Below are 24,348 nucleotides of genomic sequence, written 5' to 3' on the forward strand. Positions count from 1 at the left end.
TTAAGTGTGATTTTACATTTAATCCATTTCTGTGTAGAGAAATTACATTACCTTAATCTGCTTAGCTGGGTTTGTTGTCTCTTTGTCAGAGTAGAGGACCTTTTCCTGGGCAGATTTTTCAAATTGCTCTTTTAAAGTCTTAGTTGAAACTTTAGGAATCTCTTCATCATCAGGTGTGTCAATGACTACAAACAGAACACCAGCGATATTACATAATGAATAAAAATTAAGCTTCAGTTGAATTATGATGCTATGGAAAACTTCCCACAATGCATATGAAAAGATTCATGGGACAAATTTATGCCTATGGCATTATTTCATTGTGTAATTTAGGAATACATCAAGAACTATGGGAAAAAACTGTGGATGCTTCTCTCCAGATGGGAATATTTTCCAAATTTTCTATAAGCACATTCTATTTCTATGCTTAGGCAAAAATAATAAAAGTTATAAAACAAAAAATAAAAGAATAAAAGAAAGCCTACTTTCTTAAACAATGAAGAACAAAATAAAGACATATTTATGGCACTCAAGCAATGTTTTGGTTAGAGATGGATTAAATCTTTAGGGCAGCAAAGATTTTTTTCCTTTGTATAAGCAAGATAGCTGTGCTTTGTCTTATGAAAATGTATCAATCTTCTTATAGTCTAATCTATCTCATGTTAGAGAACCAGAAACTAGCATATCTGTTATTAAATTAATATAATCTAGGTAATTCTGTGCTCAGAGAGCTTAATAAGTATTAAACTTTGTTTTAACTTCCTGAGGCAAATAAAAAAAAAAAATCCAGAAGTGACTCCTTGCCATTTTGGGGGCTTTAGGATGAACACACGACAGGTTAATGGGCAATGGCTATTTCAGAAAGGCACAGCATCTAATCACTACTGGCAAAATCTACTTATATGTAGAAACACTAGCCTTCCTCATTTAAGACTGTGAGTCAGAGTTACTGAAGTCACCCCTTGGGGGAAGACTCGACTTTAGAAGTTCTCCATTCAAGTGCAGGGACACTGTGAGGGAAAAGATATTGTGAACAATAATACAAGATTCTTACCTGTTTCTTGAACATATTGACTGAACTGAGAATTTTGGCTTATTTCCTCAGTGTGTTTTTCAAGATGAGAGACCTGCGTTGAATGAAAATTTAAATAATTGTGTTCAAGAAGTCAGTGATTTGAGCACTGCAAATAACAGTCTTCATTGTACAGTGATTTACATCTAACACACGGAGAGATGCTAATGTAGCTTCTATCATTTATTTTAATGTAGGAACTTGTTATAGTAGAACATATTTGAATATACACCTGAAATGTCATATTTTTGAGTGCCTATTGCATTGTTTTAAAAATTTGATTTAAAAGAAAAGAAACACTTGTATATATTGACACTACATACATAAAAGACAGTAACATCAAATGGTTACAGTAAAGTTAGAATGTCTACTCATTTCTGAAAACTACTTGGAAAGTATTGTGCTTCTAAGTAGTTACCATTTCTGTTTCAAGAACGTTGATCCCATTTGCTTTGGAGACTTCTTCATTTCTTCTCATTCCCTGACTGCTTTGGATCACCTCCTGAAAATAAGCAAGCAAACAAATAAACAGATAAACAGTACCTTAAGTTTGAAAATTTCAACTGGTTTATTCATTTCAGTGACAAAAACTTCTGGGGAAAAAAAGCTTCCTCAGTTTGCTGGGTTGCCATGACAAAAGACTCCTAATTTAGTTGCTTGAAACTGCATAATCTTATTTTACACTTCCGTAGTTCAGTAACCCCAAATGGCTGCCCTTGAGTGCTGATTGGTGTCAGAAGGCTACGTGTTTTATTCTGAGGATCTTAGGGAGAACCCATTCCCTTGGCTTTGGTAACCCTTGGCTGCTCCCCTTCCTAGACTCCTGGCCCCCTCATTTTCAGACTGAGATATTGTCCCACTGTCATTTGTCTGATTCCCTCTTCCATTTGAAGAACCTTTGTGATTACACTGGAGCAACTCAGACAATCCAGGATTATATCCCAGCCATAAAATCAGTTGATGAGCCACTTTATTCCACCTGCAATATTAATTTTTCTTTGTAAGATAATTTAACATATTCATAAATTCTGGGGATTAGGTCATAGATAATTTGGAGGTCATTATTCTTCCTACCCTCAGTAAGCACTAAATGTTACTAATGCACTTGGTACTTACTATGAGAAAGATAACCCTCAAAAAGAACATGTAAATTCTTAGAAGGCAGCTATGCTCACCACAATAGCACTAATGCAGAGTGTGTAAATTCTTAAGCATAAAGAAACATTTTTCATAAGCATCATTTTAATATTTCAGAAAGTATTCTGTTCTTCCAATTGGCCATCCAATATTATGACATATCCAGAGCTGAATTAAATATATAACACTAAGCTAGGTATAGTGGTGCTTTTCTATAATCTTAGCACTCTAGGAGTTTGAGGCAGCACTGCAAGTTAGAGCATAGCTGTCATGGTTTGTGTCTACATGTCCCCCAAAAGGCCTCATGGAGTCATGGGGCAGTCTTCTGGAGTTTTTGATTGACTCATGGTCCAATGCTGTGATTATGGGGGTGAGTGCTACACCTGCCCTGGGGCAGGCAACCTGCCTACACTATCAGGGAGGGAAAGAAGTTGCTCTCTGCAGCTGTTGCTGTTTTCTGCAGTCATGAGCTGTTGTCCTCTGCCATGTACCACACTGCCTTGGAACCAGCTGGTTATGGACTGAAACCTCCACAGACTGTGAGGTAAATAAACCTTTCCTTCCTTAATTTTGGGCACCAGGTATTTTGCTTCAGCAATAAGAGAAAAGTTACCAAGACAGTATTTGGTACTAGAGACATGGGGTCATTGCTGTGACTGTACCTGACCACGTCGTTCAAGAGCCTTTGGAAATGGCTTGTGGGAAGAGACTGGAAAGGTCTGGAGATGTCAGCTGAAAGAGAAGTGCTAGAATGCCTTTGGATGCTCTGTATGGAGATTCTGGTCAGAGCTCAGAAGAGCAGAAGGCTGATAGAAATTCTGCCTGTAAAGACCGGGTTTGGGAGGTTTCTGCTGGGAAGGACTGCATTGGTTGTTGGACTCCAGATGATGTGTATTACAGTGTGGCACAAAGTTTGTCTGCATTTTGCTTGCATCCAGAGACTTTGTCTGAGCCTGAGATTAAGAGTGGCAGACTGATTAATCTGGCAAAAGAAATTTCGAGGCATTGGAATGTTGTGGCAGTGGCATGGCTATTGTTGGGGCTTTTAGCCAGATTTATGTTGAGAATCAAAAGCAAAGAATCCAGTAGGATGATTTAAAATGTGAGTTTGGCCAGAAGGGCCAATCCAGTAAACCTGAAGACTATAAAAATAGAGCAGAGAGGGTCTTGATTTCTGAGAAGGAACAAGAGAATTGAAAAGATTGCCTCAGGGCATCAAAAGAAGGAGCAAGTCTCCATCCTTTGCAGCCTCAAAACTGCAAAGGTGAAAGACTTTTCTTTGAGAAGAAAGCCACAGAGCACCACACTCCAGAATGGCAGCGGTGGTGCCACCAGTCCCCAGATGGTGGCCACATAGAGAATTTGTTCCTCTGAAGTGGATTCAGAGCGCTCAGCTATCCAGGCACTCAACTCCTACATCTGAGAGTGGAGAAAGCCTGGTTACTGCTCCAACTCGCAGCAGACCTAGGCATCATCCACATGGCCCTGGTTGTAGGTGCACGGAAAATGCAAGAATTTTGAGGTTAAAAAGGCTACCACTCAGATTTTAGTACAAGGCCTGGGAAGCCAGGCATTGTACCCCCAAGAGGGCAGTATATGAAGCTGTGAGTGTGAAGAAAGAGGTGCAACGGAGACCCCAGAAGTTTGCAAAATCCAGGAATGTGGATCCTCTGAGGAAAGCTGCAAAGAGGAAGCAAAGTGGGCCTAAAAGAGAAGCCCTGGGAGCTGTAGCCACCAGAAGTGTCATAGGGGTGGAGTCACACAAGCCCTTTGGAGTTCACAATTTATCACAGATTGCTTTGGATGTTCCACATGAAACTACAGGACTTAATATTTGCCTTGCTGGAATTTAGACTTGCTTTGGTCCCAATGCTATGTATCCCCCTGTTTGTACCTTTTGCAGTGGTAATGTTTATCTTGTGCCATTGAATGTTAGAAGTGTTTAACTGTTCATTTGTACAGGGGCTCACAGCTAAGAGTTTGCCTTACATCTTGGAGGAGACTTGGGACTTGGACTTTTTAACAGTGCTGAAACTGTGGACTTTGGCCACTCTTAGAGATGGATTAAAATGCCTTTTGCATAAAGGGTTGTGCATGAGTCTTTTGGGGGCTAGGGGTGGAATGTTATGGTTTGATTCTAGATGTCACCCAAAAGCCTCATGCAGTCATGGCACAGGCTTCTAGAGTTTTTGATTGATTCATGGTCCAGTGCTGGGTTTATGGGTGTGAGTGCTACACCTGCCCTGGGCCAGGCAACCTGCAACAGTGAAAGGGAGGGAAAGAGGCTTGCTCTCTTTGCTCCTCTCTTTCCGCTCCTTGCTGCTTTTGCTGTTTTTCTATAGTCATGAAGTGTTGCCCTCTGTCATGTGCTACCCAGCCTTGGAGCCAGCTGATTATGGACTGAAACATCCACAAACTGTGAGCTAAAAAAACCTCTCCTTCCTTAATTTTGAGCATCAGGTATTTTGTTTCAGCAATGAGAGAAAAGTAAGCAAGACAACAGCCTAGGCCCTTTAGGAACTTAGTGAGATGATATTCAACAGACAACAAAAACAACAGCAAAAACAGGCTGAGAGTGTAGCTCAGCTATAGAGCACTACTTACTGAATGAGAACCTAGGTTCCATCCCCTGTACTGGAAAAATTTTTTAAAATATTAAAAGGCTGTGCACATAGCTTAGTAAAAATACCTTGGGTTTAATCTCTGGTATACCACACACATGCACTAAAAATAACCAATTGCAAACTCTAAGTAGCATTGCTTCTTGGCCTTTTGGCTAAGATCATATGTAATATAAAATGTAAATAAGCCATAGTAAATGTATCCCATTTTAAATGGACCATGTCAGGATAGTGTTATCCCCTTATCTTCATATATAGGATGTGCTGGTTAATCTTGATTGTCAATTTGATTGGATAAAAGGACTCCCGGGCAAGTGAGTGTATTCTGGTTGGATTGTGAGAGTCAACCCATTTATAAGTTGACAAATGAATAGGCTTTTAAGAGGTAGGGCCAGGACAGAATATGAGGTCATGGAGGTATAGTCTTGACTTATATGGTTCCTGAGACCTCCTTGGGCATACTTCCATTTCCGTTGCTCTTTGCTTCCTGTGTGCCATGAAGTGAGCACTTTCCTCTGTTATGCTGTTCACCATGATGTGTCAGCCCTGGAGCCAGCTGCCGTGGACTGACAGATCATGAGCTGACCAAATACATGGGGTTACTTTTGTTAAATTAGACAAATGACCCTACAAAATTGGAAAGTTGAGGGCCCTGACAATTTTGTTTATCCAGCCCCTTTCTCTACAGAATATAATTCTGATATAAATTTGAGATAGATTGATATGTCCAAGCAATTGATAAACTGCTAAATGTGTTATCAAAAATAAGCATAAGCAGTTATCTCTTTATAAGAACACCTGTGAAGTTGGAACTACACTTTTACCTTTATATCTATATAACTAATAAAAAGTAGTTTTGAAATCTAATTTTAAAACATGTGTTAGTAAAGAATAATCAAGTGAGAATGGCACATCATGACAATTAAATAAAATTATGAATGTCTTTTTTGCAATGTGTTAAATACTTTTAAACTATTAATTCTTAATGAAACCTAGAATAAGTATAATTTGTGAGAACTTGACTTGTCAGTGACAAATCTTTCCAACAGAAGAAATATAATGAGGATATTCCATAACTTTCTTATGTAGCTACTGAGAAATAGGGAATACCTATTGAACTGACAGTGGTATTTATTAAGAGGTATCATGATGACCTCTACTGACTCATATCTGGCCTGGAAACCTACATGCTACTGATGGCTGTGGCCAATTGAAATATTTTATTTGACCCACACAGTGATTTTAATGTTTTGGGTTAGTTAACCTGGATAAAAATCATTATTTCTGCCTCCTTTTAAAAACTGAAGATCTGACAATACTGGTTTCATGTTTCACCATAGCAGTAACTGTCTGAGACAACATGGCTGGGCTCTTCAGCTGAGGCAGGCGCTTTCCAGGTCACCATTTCTTCGTTGCCAAATATTTAACACCAACTTGGCATTACTAAAAAACATAAACCAAACTTTCTGGTATCCAGAAGAATTTCAATGTCAGACACATGCTACCAATTATCATACTGTGAGAGTAGTTATTGACATGAATCCTTCTGCTGAGAAACACAAATGCAAAATATTTAGAGTAGCAGAGTATAAGTAAGTGTATTTCTGAAGTGTATTTTAAATTTTCATTTTCTAGAGCAAACACTTTGTAGTTAGTGTGTATCCACTGATGTAAAAACAATTTATGCCTATCATCTCCACATATATTCTCTTGTCGGAGATGGCACAGGAGCAGTGCAAGTGTGTATAAATTTTGTTTATAGTTGTTAGTTTCTACTTCAGCATTTATGCACTATTACTAAATAGAACTGTAATTGCTACACTAGTTTGGTCCGCTAGCATCAATGCATCAAATTTACTGCCCCCTGGTTGCTGTAACTTACATAAAATCTGTCTTAAACTTGTCCCAGATTTTGTTTCTATCTTTTATTCTGTTTCCCATTTTGCAACTAGTTTAATTTGGATTTTAAATCTGATTTTCTTCTCCTAGGAGACATTTTTTGTTTCTACAGAGAAAAGAGATATAGAAAACGATGGATCATTGTAACACTTGGGTAGAAATCAAATTAAATAAATAAACTGTAAAGAAGAATTCCAGTCAGAATACTACACATAAACTCACATGAAATTAGTTCCTGAAAATTAAATTCAAATATGGACCAGGCTGCAACAGTGCTTTTCACAGGTGGATTAACCAGTAGCCAGGTCTGAGGGATTAGTACTAACTCTTTCCTGTACTAGGTAAACTGTTACCTTGGGTAAATTGCTAAATCACACTTAGACATTATTTCCTCTCAAGAAGCAACCAAAAGGATAATAACACATATGCTGAAACTCTGAAATCTAAATGAGAAAATGCAGCACAATACTACACAATGTTATGTTTGCATGGTTTACATTGAGCTGGTATAAGGTCACTTATTAGCGAAATATATTACCAGAAAAAATCTGTTGTTGACATACACAACTTCTAAGGTTATTCTAGTGCAGTAAAACACTTTCTGCCTAACTGGCTTGTGATTGCTAGCATCCTAGCAAAATTATTGGAAGTTGCTATGAGTAAAAATGCAAACCCATACTTATTTGGATGCAATGAGTGAGTACAAAGAAAATGATTCTTACAAAACAATGATGACTTACTATTATTGTGATTCTTAGAAGTATACTGAGTTTAAAAAATGCATGAAGAGAGACAGGCAGAATAGTAGATGATAGCTGTCTCAGCAGAGTGGGAAAATGAGAAACTCATACTGTCAGTATTTCAGCATTTTTCCCCATTGCTAATATAATTTTAATAAAACTAAACTTTATATTAAAGTTATTTACATTTTTGTCAATCAGACATAATGCAAAAATATGGAAAAATGTTAATAGATTAAAAGTTTGAAAATAATCAGATCTTTCTTTTAAATGGGTATAAAATTGGGGGATGGTACATGGTATTGGTCCTGATTTATATATATTCACATGTAAAAGGTTTTGTTTTAAATTTTCTTTATTTCCTTTTAATGGACACTAAAAATTACAATGCACAATGTGACATCCCTTTGTTTTGTGCGTCAATATTTTATGTTGTATATATTTTATTTTATATTTATATACGCACATATATAGGTTCAAAACTTATTTTCCCTTTGAAATATCTCCTCACTTCTTTGGGAGGTTTCTGTTTCTTTTTTTCTTATTCCTGTGACTGTCAGCACACATATCTCTATTTTTACCTATCACAATGTGTAGTCATCATTTTCTAGTAAGAGTTGCTCCTTCAACTGAACTCCGAGTTTACTGAATGTAGGCTCCGTTCACAATGTGTAGATTTCCAGTACACAGCACAGACCTAATAAAATGTCAAGGACTGAATGCATGGAAAAATAATCACCTTTTCCCCAACAGTATGAAAGTTACTTGATTTTTAAGTTGCTTTAAAAATTGAGATTTTAGATCTTTCCATATAGTCCTACAATTATTTTGCATTTTGACTGGCAATGTTCAAGACTGCGGATTTTCATAATTGTTAGGTATTGAAGCTGATGTGTGTAACAATAACATGCCAGTCACTTTAGAAAGTTGCACTCAGAAAAAGGCTACTTGATGCTAGCTCAATTGATCAGAACATCCATGGAAAGTGCTGGCAGGGCAGTGACCCTAAGCATCACCAGACAGAGGAAGAAATCGGAGCCAAAAAGCGATGAATACACAAAGGAAAAAACACCCATGTGAAGGTAGAAAAGCTTTCAAATGAGGAAAATATATTTTCAAACAGCCATTTCTCAAAAAGTGATATTCATGGAACTAAGCAACCTAGTTTTATGTCCTATGTTAGTGAATTGTTCGTGATCACTGAGCGCTGGCGACAAGCTTCCAAGTGCCACATGTGAGCAGCAGTGGAATGGAACCCGGCAGAATTACTATCACATCAAAATGCTAAATTGGGACACTGTGAAAACAACGAAAACTAATGTTTTATCAGCATTTTAAATTCTCACAAGAAAGGAAAAAACATTAAGGGTAAAGAAAAACCAAGGCACTTTTTTTGAGGGAGCGGTTGTGGTTTGAGACAGGGACTTGCTATGTAGTTCAAACTGACCCGGAACTTACTGTGTAGCCTAGGTTGGCCATGAACTCCTGAAAATCCTCCAAGTTCTGGGAATACAGGCATCCACCACTATGCCTGGCTGAAGGGATTTTTAAATCTCAATTTTTTTGTGTGACTTTGTACATACAGAAGTAAAGCCTCTGGTTTTACTTGGCTCACAGTAAGTCTTGCTTAAATTAGGAAAATGAAGCTTAAAATAGGCAGGATTGTTGGATTTTAAGGGATTAATGATGTGAAACATTTTAAAAAATTAAAGTAGTTGTTTATTCCTTTAAGAACATTGCATGCTTAAATGTGAGTGACCTTACATTCACCTAAAGATTTGTTTATTCAATCAAGAGTTCTCAAATATCAGCTAGCTCTATGGCATTATGATAAGCATTGTTACGATTCTTTCAATGTTTCTGTAAATTTGTCTTCATCTATCTAACTCCATACTTATGCAATATATAAAATATGTCATAAAAGTGACATATTTTATATGTGTCATAAAAATGACATAAAATATGCCATAAAATGGCATATTTTAAGCACATAAAAAGACTCAGTTTGATATTCTCTTGAGAAAAAAATTCTTAATCTATACACATTGTGAATTATATAAGTTTATTGGGTAAATTTCTGCAATTAGCCTTTGGTCATCTTTAGCTATAAAGAACAAATGGAATTTTTAATAAAAAGTACTTAGTAGAACTAAGAAAAGTAAAAACATTTGCCTTTCAGAAGGAAAGATTCTACACAAGAAATGTTAGCTTTCATGGCTACAAGAAACCTGTCCTCTTTTTCTCTGAAGCTATTATTTATAGAGCCATATCTCAGAGTCCAAAACAGCTGAAGATTCATAAAAAGAACATATAAAAGTTGCACTCTCAATAGGGTGATCAAAAATATTAGTTACATAAATAACAGTATTTGACAAACTAAAAAAGCAACTTACATAAAAAACAATGTTCAATGAAATATGTTTTTTAGGATGTTTTCTAGGATTTTATACAGTTGTATGCTAAAGACATCTTTATATATATATATAGTTCTATTCAACACAGATACAAAATACCTTAAAATCAAAGATGAACTACGATATAAGCATAAATGTTTAACAAAAGAAGCTGAAGCTTTAAGAATGGTGAAATTACAGAAAAAATTTTGCAGAAACAGAGAAAGTAGTCTATAAAATAGGTAAAATTAATAAACTTTGTGTAAATTAGCACAAATTAAGTCAGAGAAATAGCATTCTAGCTATCACTTGGCGATAGCCAACTAATTTCAAAGTTATGCCTATACTGTCTATTTAGCTACAGTACTCTCTTTATCCTAGAACTTCTGACCCACTTAATTTCTCTTACATTTAATCTGGACTATTTCAGTAGTCTGATAATTTATCTTGTTCTATCTAACCTTAATATCCTCTATATCAATCTCATACAGTCAGAATAATGTTTCTTAAAGGTATATCTATTCATCTTTCTCCCCTGTTTAAATTTCTTGAATAGCTCTTGGTCATCTGTGAATAAGGTAAAAATTCTTTAACATGGCATATAATTTATTCTGTTATATGGCCTTTGCCTACATTTCCACCTTCATGCCCCAATTATTCTTCATTATATTCACAAGTATCTCATACTTTTTTACCTTCTGTACAACTTGTCCTTTCTCTAAACTCCAACAGTCCGTGTACATGAGAAATTATTTCAAGTCTCAGCTGAAGTATTCTCTGCCCTAAAATGTCCTTGTGGACCATCTTTCATTCAGACTAAAGTTTATCACAACTTCCTTATTTCCCAGCAAGCCTCATTTGTATTTTCTGTTGCAGCTTCTCCCATACTGCACATGTAATTATTTGTTATGTGTTTGTCTTTCTGATAGAATAAGCTGCTTCAGGGCAAAATAATGTCATATTCATTATTAAATTTTTGTGCCTGGCATCTAATGGGTACTTACTGATTATCAGATGAATAAAAACACAAGTAAATATAAGGGATAGGTCTGGAAAAAGCCTTCCTGGCTTAGTATCACATTTGCCTACTTTTCTGGGAAGGGTTACTTTGTGTTCCATGTGTTTGGTTTTCATTTATAAAAGAAAAAAACAATAGTGCCTATTTTAGAAGGTTATTGTGAGGGAGAAATGGGTTAATATATGTGAAAAACTGACTCATCAGTGCTACATTAGTGTTTACTATCTTTGCTTGTTTATTGCACCCTTGTGTCACACATATTTCTACTAATTTAGGATTTATTAGCAAACAAGCCCCTTTCCCCCCAAAAAGAAGGTTGAATAAAAGTAGATTGCAGATGTGGCAATGGATTTTACCAGAAAATTGCATGACAGTTGTCTATAATCTAAAGAAGTAGCAATTCCCAATACATATTTTTCTTGGTCCACCAGATAAATATTTGAAAGAGAAGGTTTACCCAAAGAGAAAGAGGGAAAAAGGAACCTGTACATATTATGATCCTTCCAAATCATTCAGATCCCTGGACAGGAAAGGTTCTCTGAAGATTGCTAGAGACTGAGTTTGTGATCTCCTCAACACTCCTTCTATGGTCTTTGATCTACTATTACACAAGCTTGCTCTACTCCTCTCATAAAAGGCATTGTTTTATGACTCTCATCTTGACAATAAAAAGTTACCATTTACAGATTATTTATTTTTAAATCAGTTACAATTCCTAGTTTTTGCATTGACTGATATGAACAGGAAAGGGTATTCATTAAAGTGACACTGAGTGTCAGGGATGCGGAGTGTACCCCAAGGAATATTCAGGAATAGGATTGGGAGGGGTTGGAGTAACAGTGGAGAGTAGAGTGGCAGAACCATCTGGGGATACACCTTGCTGCTGCCACTGGGCCCCAGACACATGCACTGCCCATGCCATTGGTAACATATGCTGTCTGTTCTTCCAGAATAGTTATTTATTAAAACTAGAGGTAGCTACTCTCCTATCACCACCCATCATCAAAATTTCTTTTGTTTCTCATGTGCCTAGTTTCTTATGGAGAGTTTCAGATGAAGGTGCTTGGCCAGTGAAGTTTTTGGTTCACAGGTCTAGATGCTAGATAACAAGAAGGCTGGGAAACAGCACGTATAATATTTGTAGCTTCTCCTCATGATGAATAGTTCTACCTTGTTGGGTGCTGGAGTAGAAGGACGTTAAGACTAAAAAAGAAAAAGGAAAGAAAAGGAGTTCCTCAGTACTGTTGCTGAGAAAGTGTTATTCAAGTACACTGAGGTTTTTTTTTTTTAATTGAAAGGAAGACAGTTTAAAACACAAGAAATGCAGTGTCACCATTTTTGTTGGTAAAGAATGCAGTGCACATCACACTTCCAGTCCAATTTTGGCTTATATATTTTTCTTTTTGTGTGTGTGTGACTTTTCCAGGACATGCAGGAAGAACCTGAGACAGCACAATTTGCCAGCAGAGTGTCATGAAGATTTCCTATTACTTAAATGTGCCTGTTTCTTTCACTGACTCTCTTAGTCTTCTTGACCACAAGGCTTTTTCCCTGGGAGGAATGAGATTTTAAGTCCTTATATGAAATCCAGACAACTATGAAGAAAATAGATTTGAATCTGGTCGAAGCATTGCAAGGTCATCTGTGTAAACACAGCACGTCAGGGCAAATGTTAATTACAAATAGAAATGAATCAGCTTGAGTGCTTTGGTTTTCTTTAAAATGAGGAAAAGATGGAGAAAACTAAGAGGATAGGTCTGCTTGTACTGGTGAATGTGCCTACAAGAACTTGAGGAGTGGAAAGGAATTACGGTAAAGACAAGACTGTTGGGTTATGGTGGGGGTTTGGCATCAACTGAAATGAAAAAATCAGGCAAATAAATCCTAACTAGTTCAGTCTTACTCAGAATCGTCAGGTATAGAGGATGGAGGTTGGGAAAACAATGAAAGAGGTAGAAACAGCTACTGTTGATTGTATGTTGATAAGTATCAAGGAATATACAAGGCCCAATACATTGACTGCTATCGATTTTTAAAAAGATTCTATCACTGCAGATTTCTAAAAATTGAGTGCACTCAAGGAGGAAGACTAGAAGATCAAGAAAGTGAGAGAAGGGGGAGAGAAAGGAGGAAAAGGAGCTGAAAAAAAGAATGAAGATGTTTTATGCACACGTACCAACTTCTCACAAGGAACGCAGACATTATGTACTACAAACGTACTAATAAAGATGATTTGAAGAAAGAAGAATATTGTGCAAAATTTAATTCAATACCAAATTATACCATGATTGCAATACATTCAGTGGATTCCCGTTAGCTAGATATGTTGAACTAAAATTTTTAATAGTTAAAAGCAGTAAAAGTACTGAATATGAATCTTGTGATATACTTGAAAGATAAACATAACATATGCTTACCTATTATTTTCATTCCTGTATAGTAAGGAAAGGCCTGTATTAAGAGGAAAAGTGGGAAAACAACTCGAGGGGAAAAGTGATAAGCCTTTTTGATCAAAGGAAAGAAAAGAAAGAAATATACTTAGGGGGGATTCCATTTGCTTAACTTTTAGAATGATGGTGCAAAATATTCATGAAGAGGGGCTCATGAATTGAACTCCAGCCTAAAGTACTGACTTCACGGAAACTCTAAAAATCTCCCCCAAATATTTCTAAATATTACAATATGTTGGACTGCCACATTAGATTACTGTAATTGGTACTCCATGGACAATGAAATCAGTTTCCAGTGCTATAGCGAGATGTACCCATGTCTATAGAGGGTGCTAGTAGTTATTTACCCAAGGATAAGAGAAGTCAGAGGAGGTCTTAGCTCTGGGCTCTGCCTGTTGATTTGGATCCAGTAGCTGATATATATATATATATATATATATGAATAAATAAAATCTCCTGTTTTCTGATAGGGTGGGGAATGAACTAGTTTCCTCTCATTTCCTTATTCTTAAAGAGATGAACAATTCACTTCTTACTAAGTTTAGTAGATCACTTGGAAGAGAGGAATGGAGAATAAGTTGTTAGAAGATGTAAATTTACCCCTTGGTCTGTGATGTGAAGATTTGTGAAGAAGGTGGAGAAAAATGAAGACTTTCTAAAGCACTTTTCTCCAACAGTGTAATTCTAAGGACAGAACCTCTTAGTGTCACTTTCTTTTCTCAGCCCTCTCCTCTTTCAGATTTTTAGCGTGATAATTTGTTTGTAATTATGCAAATTACATCCTAGATGAACATCCTGAAGAATAGACAAGCTTGACTCAATCCAGTCATTTTCAAAGATCTATGAAAATGAATTTATTTTGAGAAATAGAGACCCAGAATCAGAAAGAACTAATAATATCCTGTGATGTCAGGTACTTATTGTAGATCTATTTTTATAAAAGTAACTATATGGAACCACACATTTCACAGATTTCTCTAAGTTTTGTAAGCATGGTGATTCTATATTGTTAATGGTTTCTTTTGTTAGATTTTTCCTTGTTTCTCAAAATAAGCATCTAAGAACCAAAAATTCTGTAACTTCCCTTTCCATTATAAACATATGAAAACACAATTAATTTTATTAGTATATTGGTAAGTATGATGTCCAAACTTCAGAATTATGTTCAATGTAATTATACAAAATACAATTCCTGTTTTTATTTTAACATGAGCCTTCAGACAGAAGGAAAAAATACAAATGTTTCTTCTATTTCAACCTTTCCAAAATGTTCCCTCCTTGTACCTGACACAAAATTTCATGTCCAAAAGTTTGTATTTTACATCTCTGTCAGCATCAAATACTTCTTGAGATCATCTATTTAAACATGGAGGAACTGTTTGGTGAGATATTTTGCCTTTGGGGAAGGATTCAGGTGTAACTCCCTCTATGACTTGGGGCCTTGTAATGTGTACACCTCTCCTTTCCTAAAGCCATCCCACTTCATTTTACTTTAAAGGAATGAAGGGTATAAATGTAAGTGCCCTTTTCTTCTCTAAATGAAATTGAAAATGTGTTCTATAAGAACAAATAGGTCTATAGAAACAGCAAACCCACAATGCCATTCAGAACAAGAGAAAGTGTAGTAGTGGAACACCAACGCTGTTAGCACAACTTCTATTTTGAAGAATGAGTAAGATAAGTCATAGGAAGAAAAGCAGCTAGAAGAGGATTTTTTGAAGCACTTGAATCTGCTTACAACTCAGTCTTAATTATGAGTATTTGTACCATTCCCTGAGGCCTTGACTTCTTGATCAAAAGGGAGAGGGAACTTTTCATATACTAATGCTCCTAAATCCATTGAGGCTATCAGGAAAATTAGTTCACTTATTTTTTTTTCTTTTTCTAAAAACAGTAAAGGAACGGACACTGTACAGACTGCAGCATTTCACAAAGATGAAATTTCTACAAAAGACCCATGCTGACCTTCTGCAGGTCTCACACTGTGGCCGGAAAATGTTTCCCTTTATAATGATGTGGTAGAATGGCCTGTGAACCCTTTTTGCTCCTGCTGGACACTTATGCCTATAGTTTCTGAAGCAAGAAGTTGAATGTAAAATTACAAAGGGGCCACAACTGAAACTTTATGGTTGTGCTTCAGCAGACAGTTGGCAATTACCATCAACTTCATTTGGGGACAGCAGAAGTTGAGAGTTACGGTGTGTGGCTATAAAGTAATGTGATTGATGTTAGTGGATCTGAGAAGACAGTCTTATTATATTTTATGAGCACACCTTGTATTCCAGGGAAAGCCTGAACATTGGCTAAGTTATGTAAAGAGCCAAATGATTCTGAGCATCCTTCTTACATTATTTCATAAGGTTTCCCCCTTTACAACTAAATAACGTTCTCTGTCTTTCACAAAATAATGTTATTGATACATAAATACCATTAAGGGTATAGATTATATAATTCTATGAAAATAGAATTTTAATCAAAGGTTACAGTATTGACAATGAACCCTACTTTTAATAGTGTACCAATGTAATAAAATGATATAATTATTAATTTCTTTTATTCTAATTGTATAGCTCATTTTTAATATTTAATAGATTTTTTGGTTGATTTCTGTGATTCCATTATTTGTTTTTAATATTCTAATATAACGTCTATATACACAGACTCATCATTTCTATATGGTCTACCATCAACAAAAATGTTAACTGTGATTGCGGAGGAAGCCTTAAGTGGTTGTTTGGCTGATTGATATTTACCATTCTCACCATGAATTCATTAAGACCCTGCTTTCTTTTTGTTCTACACATCTCCTGTTCCTTTATTTGATGGCAGTTGGCTTCTCTAGAGAAATGATTGCACAAACACAATGGCTTGTGCTTGGAAGGACAGGGGGAGGTGGGCAAAAGACTCACTTATCAGAACTAAGAGGGGGAGTGGATCACTCTGAGATAACAAATCTTGACTCAGATTTGTGCTGTGATATTCATTGCTGAACAGTAGAATCACCTGGAGAGTTATAAAATTCCGTAATCCCTGGCCGTACCCCAGAATAACTCAATCAGAACTAGCTGAGCTGCCCAGTGTATCAGTACAGGTGAAGATTTCTGGTGTATAAGTACAGGTGAAGAGAGTTTAAATGCCCAGAGGTCCCACTGAGATTCCATGCCACAGCCCAACAGGGAGAATGATTTAACTTTAAATCCTAATACAGTCCAAGTAGAGGTAAATTAATCTCTAAACAAGCCCAGTTCAGGGCCTGAGAAAAGTAGCAGACAGAAGACTCACTGAAAATCACCACTACACCTCTAGAGCTCAACCAGAGGAAGCTGGAGCAGAAGTGGAAGGGCTTCCTAAGATGTGCGGGGTGCATTTCTAGATAGATTACTCTCAAGCAGTCTAAAGGAACAAGAGAAGGATTAGTGGTGCTTGGGGCTTACAGAGAAGGGCTTTCTACTTTCTTGAGAAAGGCAAATTCTCATGTAGTTTGGGTTGTGTTTTTGCTTTTATTTTCCCCGCTGTTGGAGTAGGCAGTTTTAAATGTAGTTAATTTGCTTCACAACTTGAATAAGGACATTTGTCACAGAATACAAATTCTGTGGACTCAGCTCCTACGAAAACAGTATGTGGTTCCACCACGACTTGCAAAGGATAAGAAGGTGGTTGTGAGTGGAAAGAAGAGACGCAAATATAGATTGAGCAACAAGACAAAGCCAGCTGCAATGTGGCAAGGCAGGAGGGCCACGGACACAGACTCATAGTGATGAAGTGGGCAGTCATGGGCGCGGCAGAGATGGTTCTGAATGCAAGAGTAGAGTAACAAGATCAACTGAAACATGAATATATAAATCCACAACACAGTCAGAATTCACTGCTTCTTTCTATACTAAAAGGACAACTGAATTCCTGATGTGGAGCAAAGCCAGTTTGCTGTATGGCACAGTCAGGACCCAGGTGATCAGTTAATAACTGTGCATTTGGCATGAAGCAGCTCCTGCTGGTCTGGCCACATGTATATTACTGATGATAATTAGTTAAGGCCATTGTGTTTTATGTAGTGAACTCTTGGTCTGCTGATTCGGAATCAGATTAAAAAGTTCATTTTTTGTGTTCTTTTCATCACCAAAGTCCATTCAGCCACAGGCACCGAGAAAGAGCGATAGAGGATAAACTGTTTAAAGAACTGAATTTGCAAGAACAAATAGTGGAAGATTTGTTGTTAGTGTTTTAATTTTTAACAGAGTAAACCTGTTCCATCTCATCCATCTATGAACCTTATTTATATGCCTTCTGAGGACAAGGGTTGTGCTGTTTCTGTGTCCCTGAGGATACCAAGGAGAGACTCTGTTGTCATCATTCAGCCAGTGGAAGGTTTGAGTGCATTCTCTAGCCTTTCTGGAGAAAGGTCAGGAAGGTTCACTCATTGGTTTCAACTTAAAGAAACAGCTCTCTCAAAAATAGAGGCTCTTATATCTTAGTATTTGTGCATAATAGCCTTGTATATTGAACAAACGCTAGCCATATGTTATTAAGATAATTGTAGAAATATATCTATCTACATTGTTCTGACTGCACAAAGCATAAAATGTCAGCAGATGCTTCCTTCCCCTTACAAATTATTTTCTTTCCCTTCCATACATCAACTAAAACATGCTGAGACTCCACAATACAGAGTACACTGGTTTTAGTCCTAGTAGAAATAGAAAATCAGCAACACCCCACGCAACTCTTCCTATGTTTGCTCATTTATTCAAGTTGTATAGCTTTTTCTCTTTGCTGCATTGAATTTATATATTAATTATAGTATTTTTCCTCAGAATATCTTGTCACTATACTATGAATAAAATAGCCTCTAGAAGCAAATGTTGCACTTGTCATTTGCTTCCACTTAAGAAACAAACTTGCACTTGTTGTGGCATGATGGAAAGGCAATGTATTCCAGCAGATTATATTTTGTGTGTGTTCCTCTCCCTGGCCTTTGGAGACATCCGGGTTGTCTCATTTCTCAGAGATGAGGTTAAGCAGTCTTTCCTTAAAAGCCATGCTATTGCATATTTAAAAAATATTCACTAGATACCCAATGACTCCAACAAAACATATGTCTAAAGCATATAAAGGAATACTGATTTTAAACTAATTTCTAATTATTATAGAGCAAAACATGTCCAAAGCATATACAGGAATGCTTATTTTAAGCTAATTTCTAATTATTATAAAGAATTGCAGAACTTGTGTCCCAGAGAAAAATAGACCTTTTTAAAATGCTAAGGTGTGAAGTGCAGAAAAATGTAGTCCTTCTTGGTCTTTTTGCACACATGTAGAGTGTTTATATGAAGCATTTTATTTCAAGACAAATTGCCACTCGATCGTGTCCTCTCTTAGTTTTCATGGCAGTCCTAGCAATGTCAATGGCCAGCACTGACTCAGCAGCGAATATAAGTCAGACATTACACTAAGAGTTTTTCATGAACTGTATTGTTTTTACTTTCTTAAAATGACCCTGGTATTTTATCCTCATTTTATGGAAAAGATTCAGCAGTCTTCTAGTTTGAACATTTGTCCCTTCTAAGTCTTATATCAAAATTTAATTGCCATGATGGTAGTATTGGGAGAAGGGGTTTCGAAGGAGCTTTTAGGCTTCATCTTCACAAGTGCAAAATTATTGTGTCTGATTTTGCTTCTCTCTCTCCTCTCTTATAATCTTGCATTCTGCCATGTTATGGTGTGGAGAGGAGACCCCTTCCAAATGCCAGAACCTTGGTATTATACCTCTCAGCTTCCAGAGCTATGAGCCAATAGTTATGTTCATTATAAATTATAAATTTATAAATTATAAGTCATCTGGCTTACATTATTTTCTTGTAACAGCACAAAACAGACTAAGGTGGGAGGCCAGCTCCAAAGATTTATAGCCCAGGCCTTCGGATTCTGCATCCACGGGTTATTACTCCAGACTGCTTCATTTGGAGTGTTGTTACTTTAAGTTATAGCACTCATTTTAAAATAGAGCACATAATTAAAATATAGTTTGACATATCCTTAATTATAACTTTGTGTTTTGAAAAAGATCTAGTCATGTCAGAGCTGTTAACAGAAACTTATGTGACCTTGAGAAATTACATATATGTTAAAAGCTAAAGGCTGGTTGGAGTCATATATTAGACATACTTTGCAATGTGGACATTTAGCTTATCAAAGTATATTTAGTTTGCTGGAAAATAATTATAGGTCACCTTTAAAGAGGCAAAAGCATACAGATGTCAGATAATATCTATCAGAAGCTGTCAAAAATATTTTGTATCAACCTAAAATTGTCCAGAGAGTGTTCTAAATCCATGCAATCTTCCACAGTTTGAATATTTACATTAGTATTTTTGTAGCAGCAGATGCAGGTGGAAAGATATATATTGTCATCCAGTACATCAGAGTTGGCAGAAGGTTGAAGGTCAAGAATGCTTTTGATATTTGCCATGGATGCGGTGCAAAGATTTCACATGAAAACAATTACTTAAGGGCTGACTTGCACTGATCACTTCCAAAATATTTGGAGTCCTATCTGCTCTTTCCTACTTAAGCCACTTAAAAAGAAAAAAACTAAGCAACTTCAGAAAAGAAGAGGCTTCCAGGACTTCACAATTAATATGGCAAGGGCTCCTCAGTACTGCATAAAAGTTAGGGAAAGGAAATGAAGAGGACCTGCACACAAGAAGATAAAGTCAAATCCTGACTTTAAGAAAACAACACAAAGAAAGTCCCAGACTGCTAATGGGTCTAATGTTTCTTTGGGGGAGTATTTTAAAAGTAGGTTGTGGTGACACTGCCCACCTCTGCAGGTGCACTTAGGAGTCAGTGAGTTGTATTTATAAAGTGGGTGTATTTTATGGCATGAAAATTATATATTAATAAATTTGCCAAATCAGAAAACCCCTCAGATTTCTAGAAATGGCAGAGATCATAAAATGGACACAAGAAACAAAATTAAGGGAGAGACAATGACAATTTCACCTCCATAACACATTTATTCTAATATCTGTGCCAGTATATTTTAGAACACTCTCTTGAAGTTGAGGAGATAGATTATTCAGAATGATTCTCCCAGAGGGAGTCTGTTTTAGCAAATGAACAAAAATATTCCTCCTAAGTGTTCCCTTGCATTCTGGTATTAATGGCTTACTGATTTTTACTGGAATAGAATGCTGGGACTCCACACCAAGACAAAATGAAAGAACACTGAGATGTTGGTTGAAATTGAAATATCAGCAGAAGACACGCCAAGAGATATAATCACACAAAGAGAGTTGGGTGCTGTTCATATTTGTTAGAAGCAATAATGGCTGTTTTGAGAAAGAAAGTCAAATGGGTGATGTTAAAGACTGTTAGTACTAGCCAGGAGGGAAAAGCTAATCAAGATTGCCCACCTGTTGTTTCAGAACTAGAATTCGCCCACCACCTCCTCTCGTCCTCAAGGGACCTACAATGCTTCCCTTTTCTAATTTTCATAACAAGGCTCCACAGGCCAGCAGAGATACTGCTAATTGTTAAACAGCCAGAACCATAAAGCTCGGCAAGTCCAGAATGTATAAATGGCACACGATCCTCTTTAAAATGTCTGGAATTAATGTTTCTAAATGTCTAAATGAATGTTCCTATATTTTATAGCTCCCTTTCTTTTCTATTTTAGAACAGCTTTTTCACTAGGTATAAAACATCCTGATCCATTGGCAAACAGAAGGGGCTTTTAATCTCAAAGATAGCTTGATTTTCAAACCTTATTTAGAGGATTGCTGATCTTCCAGACAAACTGCTACCAAATAGCTAATTACCCTCAAATGTCTGAGTATAATATATTACAAAGAAACAAAGAGCATTGGACATATTATATTTAATAAAATTATTATTAAATGTGACATCAAATATTGTCAGACATCTAAAACAAATATTCTTTGTCTTATCTCAGACTTGACCTCCAATTCAACATATTTGGCCAGGGGAAGACTTAGGAGAGATAGAGCGCAAGTACTTTCAGTAAGTATACTGATAATACTGCCATAGTCGACAGCATCTTAGTAAACACAAAATTCACCTGTCTGGTAGCAAACATAATGTTCTTATTCCCTGCAGATAAAGGAGTTTTTAGAATGCATTTAGACAGCTTTAAAAGTTTAAGTGAATATCTAAACTACAATTTTTTACACTTTCCTCTCTACAGTGAAACTTGGCATTTATCTTGCATATCTAGTGATTATGAAATTTCCTTTAGAAAGTAGAAAATAACATTTTTCTTAAATTTTCCCACAGTTTTCTGCATAAAATGGGCTTTAATTAAATAGAAATTATTAATTTATTCATACTTGAAATTCTTTCATGTTATATTTTATTGTATTGTATATCATTTAAGATTATTTACTTCTCAGGGAATATCAGGTATTACTCTCACATGTGAAGATGGAAAAGGGGACTTCAGAGCAGTCACACAATTCCAGAGTCACGCATTTTAATTTTTTTCATATACATTGGTATATCACATTCTCTATGGGTTTTACACCTTATAATGAACTAAATTTTCAAGGACTTACTATTGGAGAATTGTATATCTTTGAGTTCATTTCCCCTAGCATATATTCTTTTTTGATAGCCACACAGTGAGAATTTCGACTTAGGTAAACAAGGTACAGGGGTCTAAGCCAATTAGCACCATCCAGGTGCAGCAATTTGTTCAACAATGGACACCTGTGCTTCATTCAGAGCCCATTAACTGCTGTATGGATATGTACTGGGAAAAGAATTCTGAGTCTAGAGGAAATTTGAGTGAGGATGGAGCCAACCCAGAGGAGGTGAGATTGAGAAGTCAAGAAGAAGAAATATGATTTAGGTGATACAAAGTTGCTTAGATAATAAGATATTTTCACATAAATTGCTCTTTGTCATATTATATGGCGTGTGATCAAAATATATGGTAAAGGGTTAAATTAAACATGTTTATTCGAATAAAAGACACAGTACCATTAGTCACTCACAGAATACTACCCCTTGCTTCAAACACACTTAACCCATCTTTCATGCCACTTTCTGAAGCAGTTCTGGTAAGTATCTTTTGTGAGTGTCTTGAGTTGTGCTATTGTGGCTACCTCAATGGCCCGAATTCAGTCAAAACTTTTACCTTTCTTGTTCACTTCAACTTTGGGGAAGGGCCAAAGACACACAGTACCAGACCCAATGAATAAAGCAGATGAGGACATACTGTGCTAATTGATGAGCCTGCCTGTGCAGCGGATGGTACTTAGCAGCTGCATTCAGGACCGTCACTAAAGAGAACTTCAGAACTACTTCAGAAAGCAGCAAAAATTATGGGATGATTGTGTTCCTAGTGAGAGGGAGTATTTTGAGGCGTTTAATGGCAATGCATCAGTTACTGCAATAGATGTTTAAAAGTGTAAACATTCACCATATGTTTTGATCACACCTGGCATCTCCACAATAACTTCATGAGACAGGTAAATCACTCATAGGGTTCCCTACCTCACTCTTCTGAAACTAAGGCTTGAGGGAGTCAGGGATTTGGTCCATGTAGTATTGGCTACATAATTTGCCAGACCCAGCAAAAAATGAAATGGTGGGGTCCTTTGTTTAAACGTTACTGAGGATTCCAGATGGAGATAACAGTGTTAAACTAAGTCAAAGTCCTTCTGAGAGTGAGGATCCTACGTAACTTCAAAAAAGTCCCACAACCATGAAGCTGGCTCTCGGGCTATGTCACTCAGCAGATAGGCGGTACAGATGGTGTCTGAACTCAGATCTAAAAATCCCAAGTCCAAACTGCTCCCCTGTACAGTAAAGGGGCCACAAAAACATTTTTGATACTTCTATGTAGAATTTACTTAAAGTAACACCATAGTTTTATTTTGTATTGTTTATCAATTTCAAGTAAACACATACATGTATAATTAATTCACAGCAACATTTACAGTAGATTAGGGGTATGAACAATTTAAATTTCTTATGTATGTTATATTTCTTCGGGCAACATGAGGAAGTACTGCCAGAAGTTTATTGAGCTAGCTATATAGCACATTTTTTACTTTTCAAAAAAGTAGAACAGGAAAACAAATCATAGTTCACATATGAAATTTTTAATCATTTTACTCGAAGTACTTGCCTTCTCCCTTGTCACCCATAATGCCCAGAAGCTTCATTTAAAAACAGGCAACTCTCTATGTCTTGTGAATTTTAAAAGATTAAGTACACTTTTATTTCCCACACAAAATTTCATATCTGAGTTACTTCCTTTTTTCATAGAAAAACATAGTCCTAACTATATCAAGTTCCGGTGCAATTACATTTTTTCCAAGTATCAAGCTCCATCTGCTGAGTTTTATTACTTAGCATCTCACATTCAAAAATCATTATATCTCATGAAAATATTTGGTGATATATGATAATGAAGTCATGAAAAAGGATAATTTTATATAACTTTTAGAAGTTGCATCATGTAGTTTTATATAACATCTGGGTTCCAGTACTCAATTTTTGATGAATTTAAAGAAAATAAAAAAACTCCCACAACAAACAGATTCACATTTAATCAGTGTAAAACAATCAGCACATAGTTTGCCAAGAATTATAACCTAGAAGCAAAGCTCAATGTAAGCTCTGCTTTCAACATTTGTGTACATGGTGACTACCCTACGCTATTTAATTGTCATTTATGTGAAACACAAGAGAACCTCAGAGGGGCATATTCCAACATAGCTCATATAGCAGAATGTTCCAAGTATATAAATCAATACATGGATATACATTAAGGACAATTTTCTAAAATTTTTAAAAATAACAATTTTTCAGGTACTGGGGATCAAATCCAATGTCTCACACATGTTTGGCAAAAATTCTATCACTGAGATATACCCCTAGAGTTTTAAGAAGTGTTTGTGTGTCTGTGGTACTGAAGAGTGAACCCTCAGGGCCTTTGTACTGAACTACATTCCTAGCTATGCTTTTTTCTTTTACCTTTCTTCCTTTCTCTC

General features: G+C 36.3%; 1 protein-coding gene across 1 annotated transcript in view; it reads right to left on the reverse strand.

The window, feature by feature from the left end:
• Xirp2 (xin actin binding repeat containing 2) overlaps positions 1-24,348 on the reverse strand; it is a 77,033-nt gene that overhangs the window by 19,513 nt on the left and 33,172 nt on the right. The window contains exons 4-6 of the mRNA XM_013518803.1: positions 1,491-1,574; positions 1,055-1,127; positions 52-185 (exon numbers count right to left, since the gene is read on the reverse strand). Of these exons, the coding sequence (XP_013374257.1) occupies positions 52-185; positions 1,055-1,127; positions 1,491-1,574 (291 nt within the window). The remainder of the gene's footprint in view (positions 1-51; positions 186-1,054; positions 1,128-1,490; positions 1,575-24,348) is intronic.

The sequence above is a fragment of the Chinchilla lanigera genome, unplaced genomic scaffold, assembly GCF_000276665.1.
Source record: "Chinchilla lanigera isolate Chin_1 unplaced genomic scaffold, ChiLan1.0 scaffold00048, whole genome shotgun sequence".
Classification (NCBI taxonomy): Eukaryota; Metazoa; Chordata; class Mammalia; order Rodentia; family Chinchillidae; genus Chinchilla; species Chinchilla lanigera.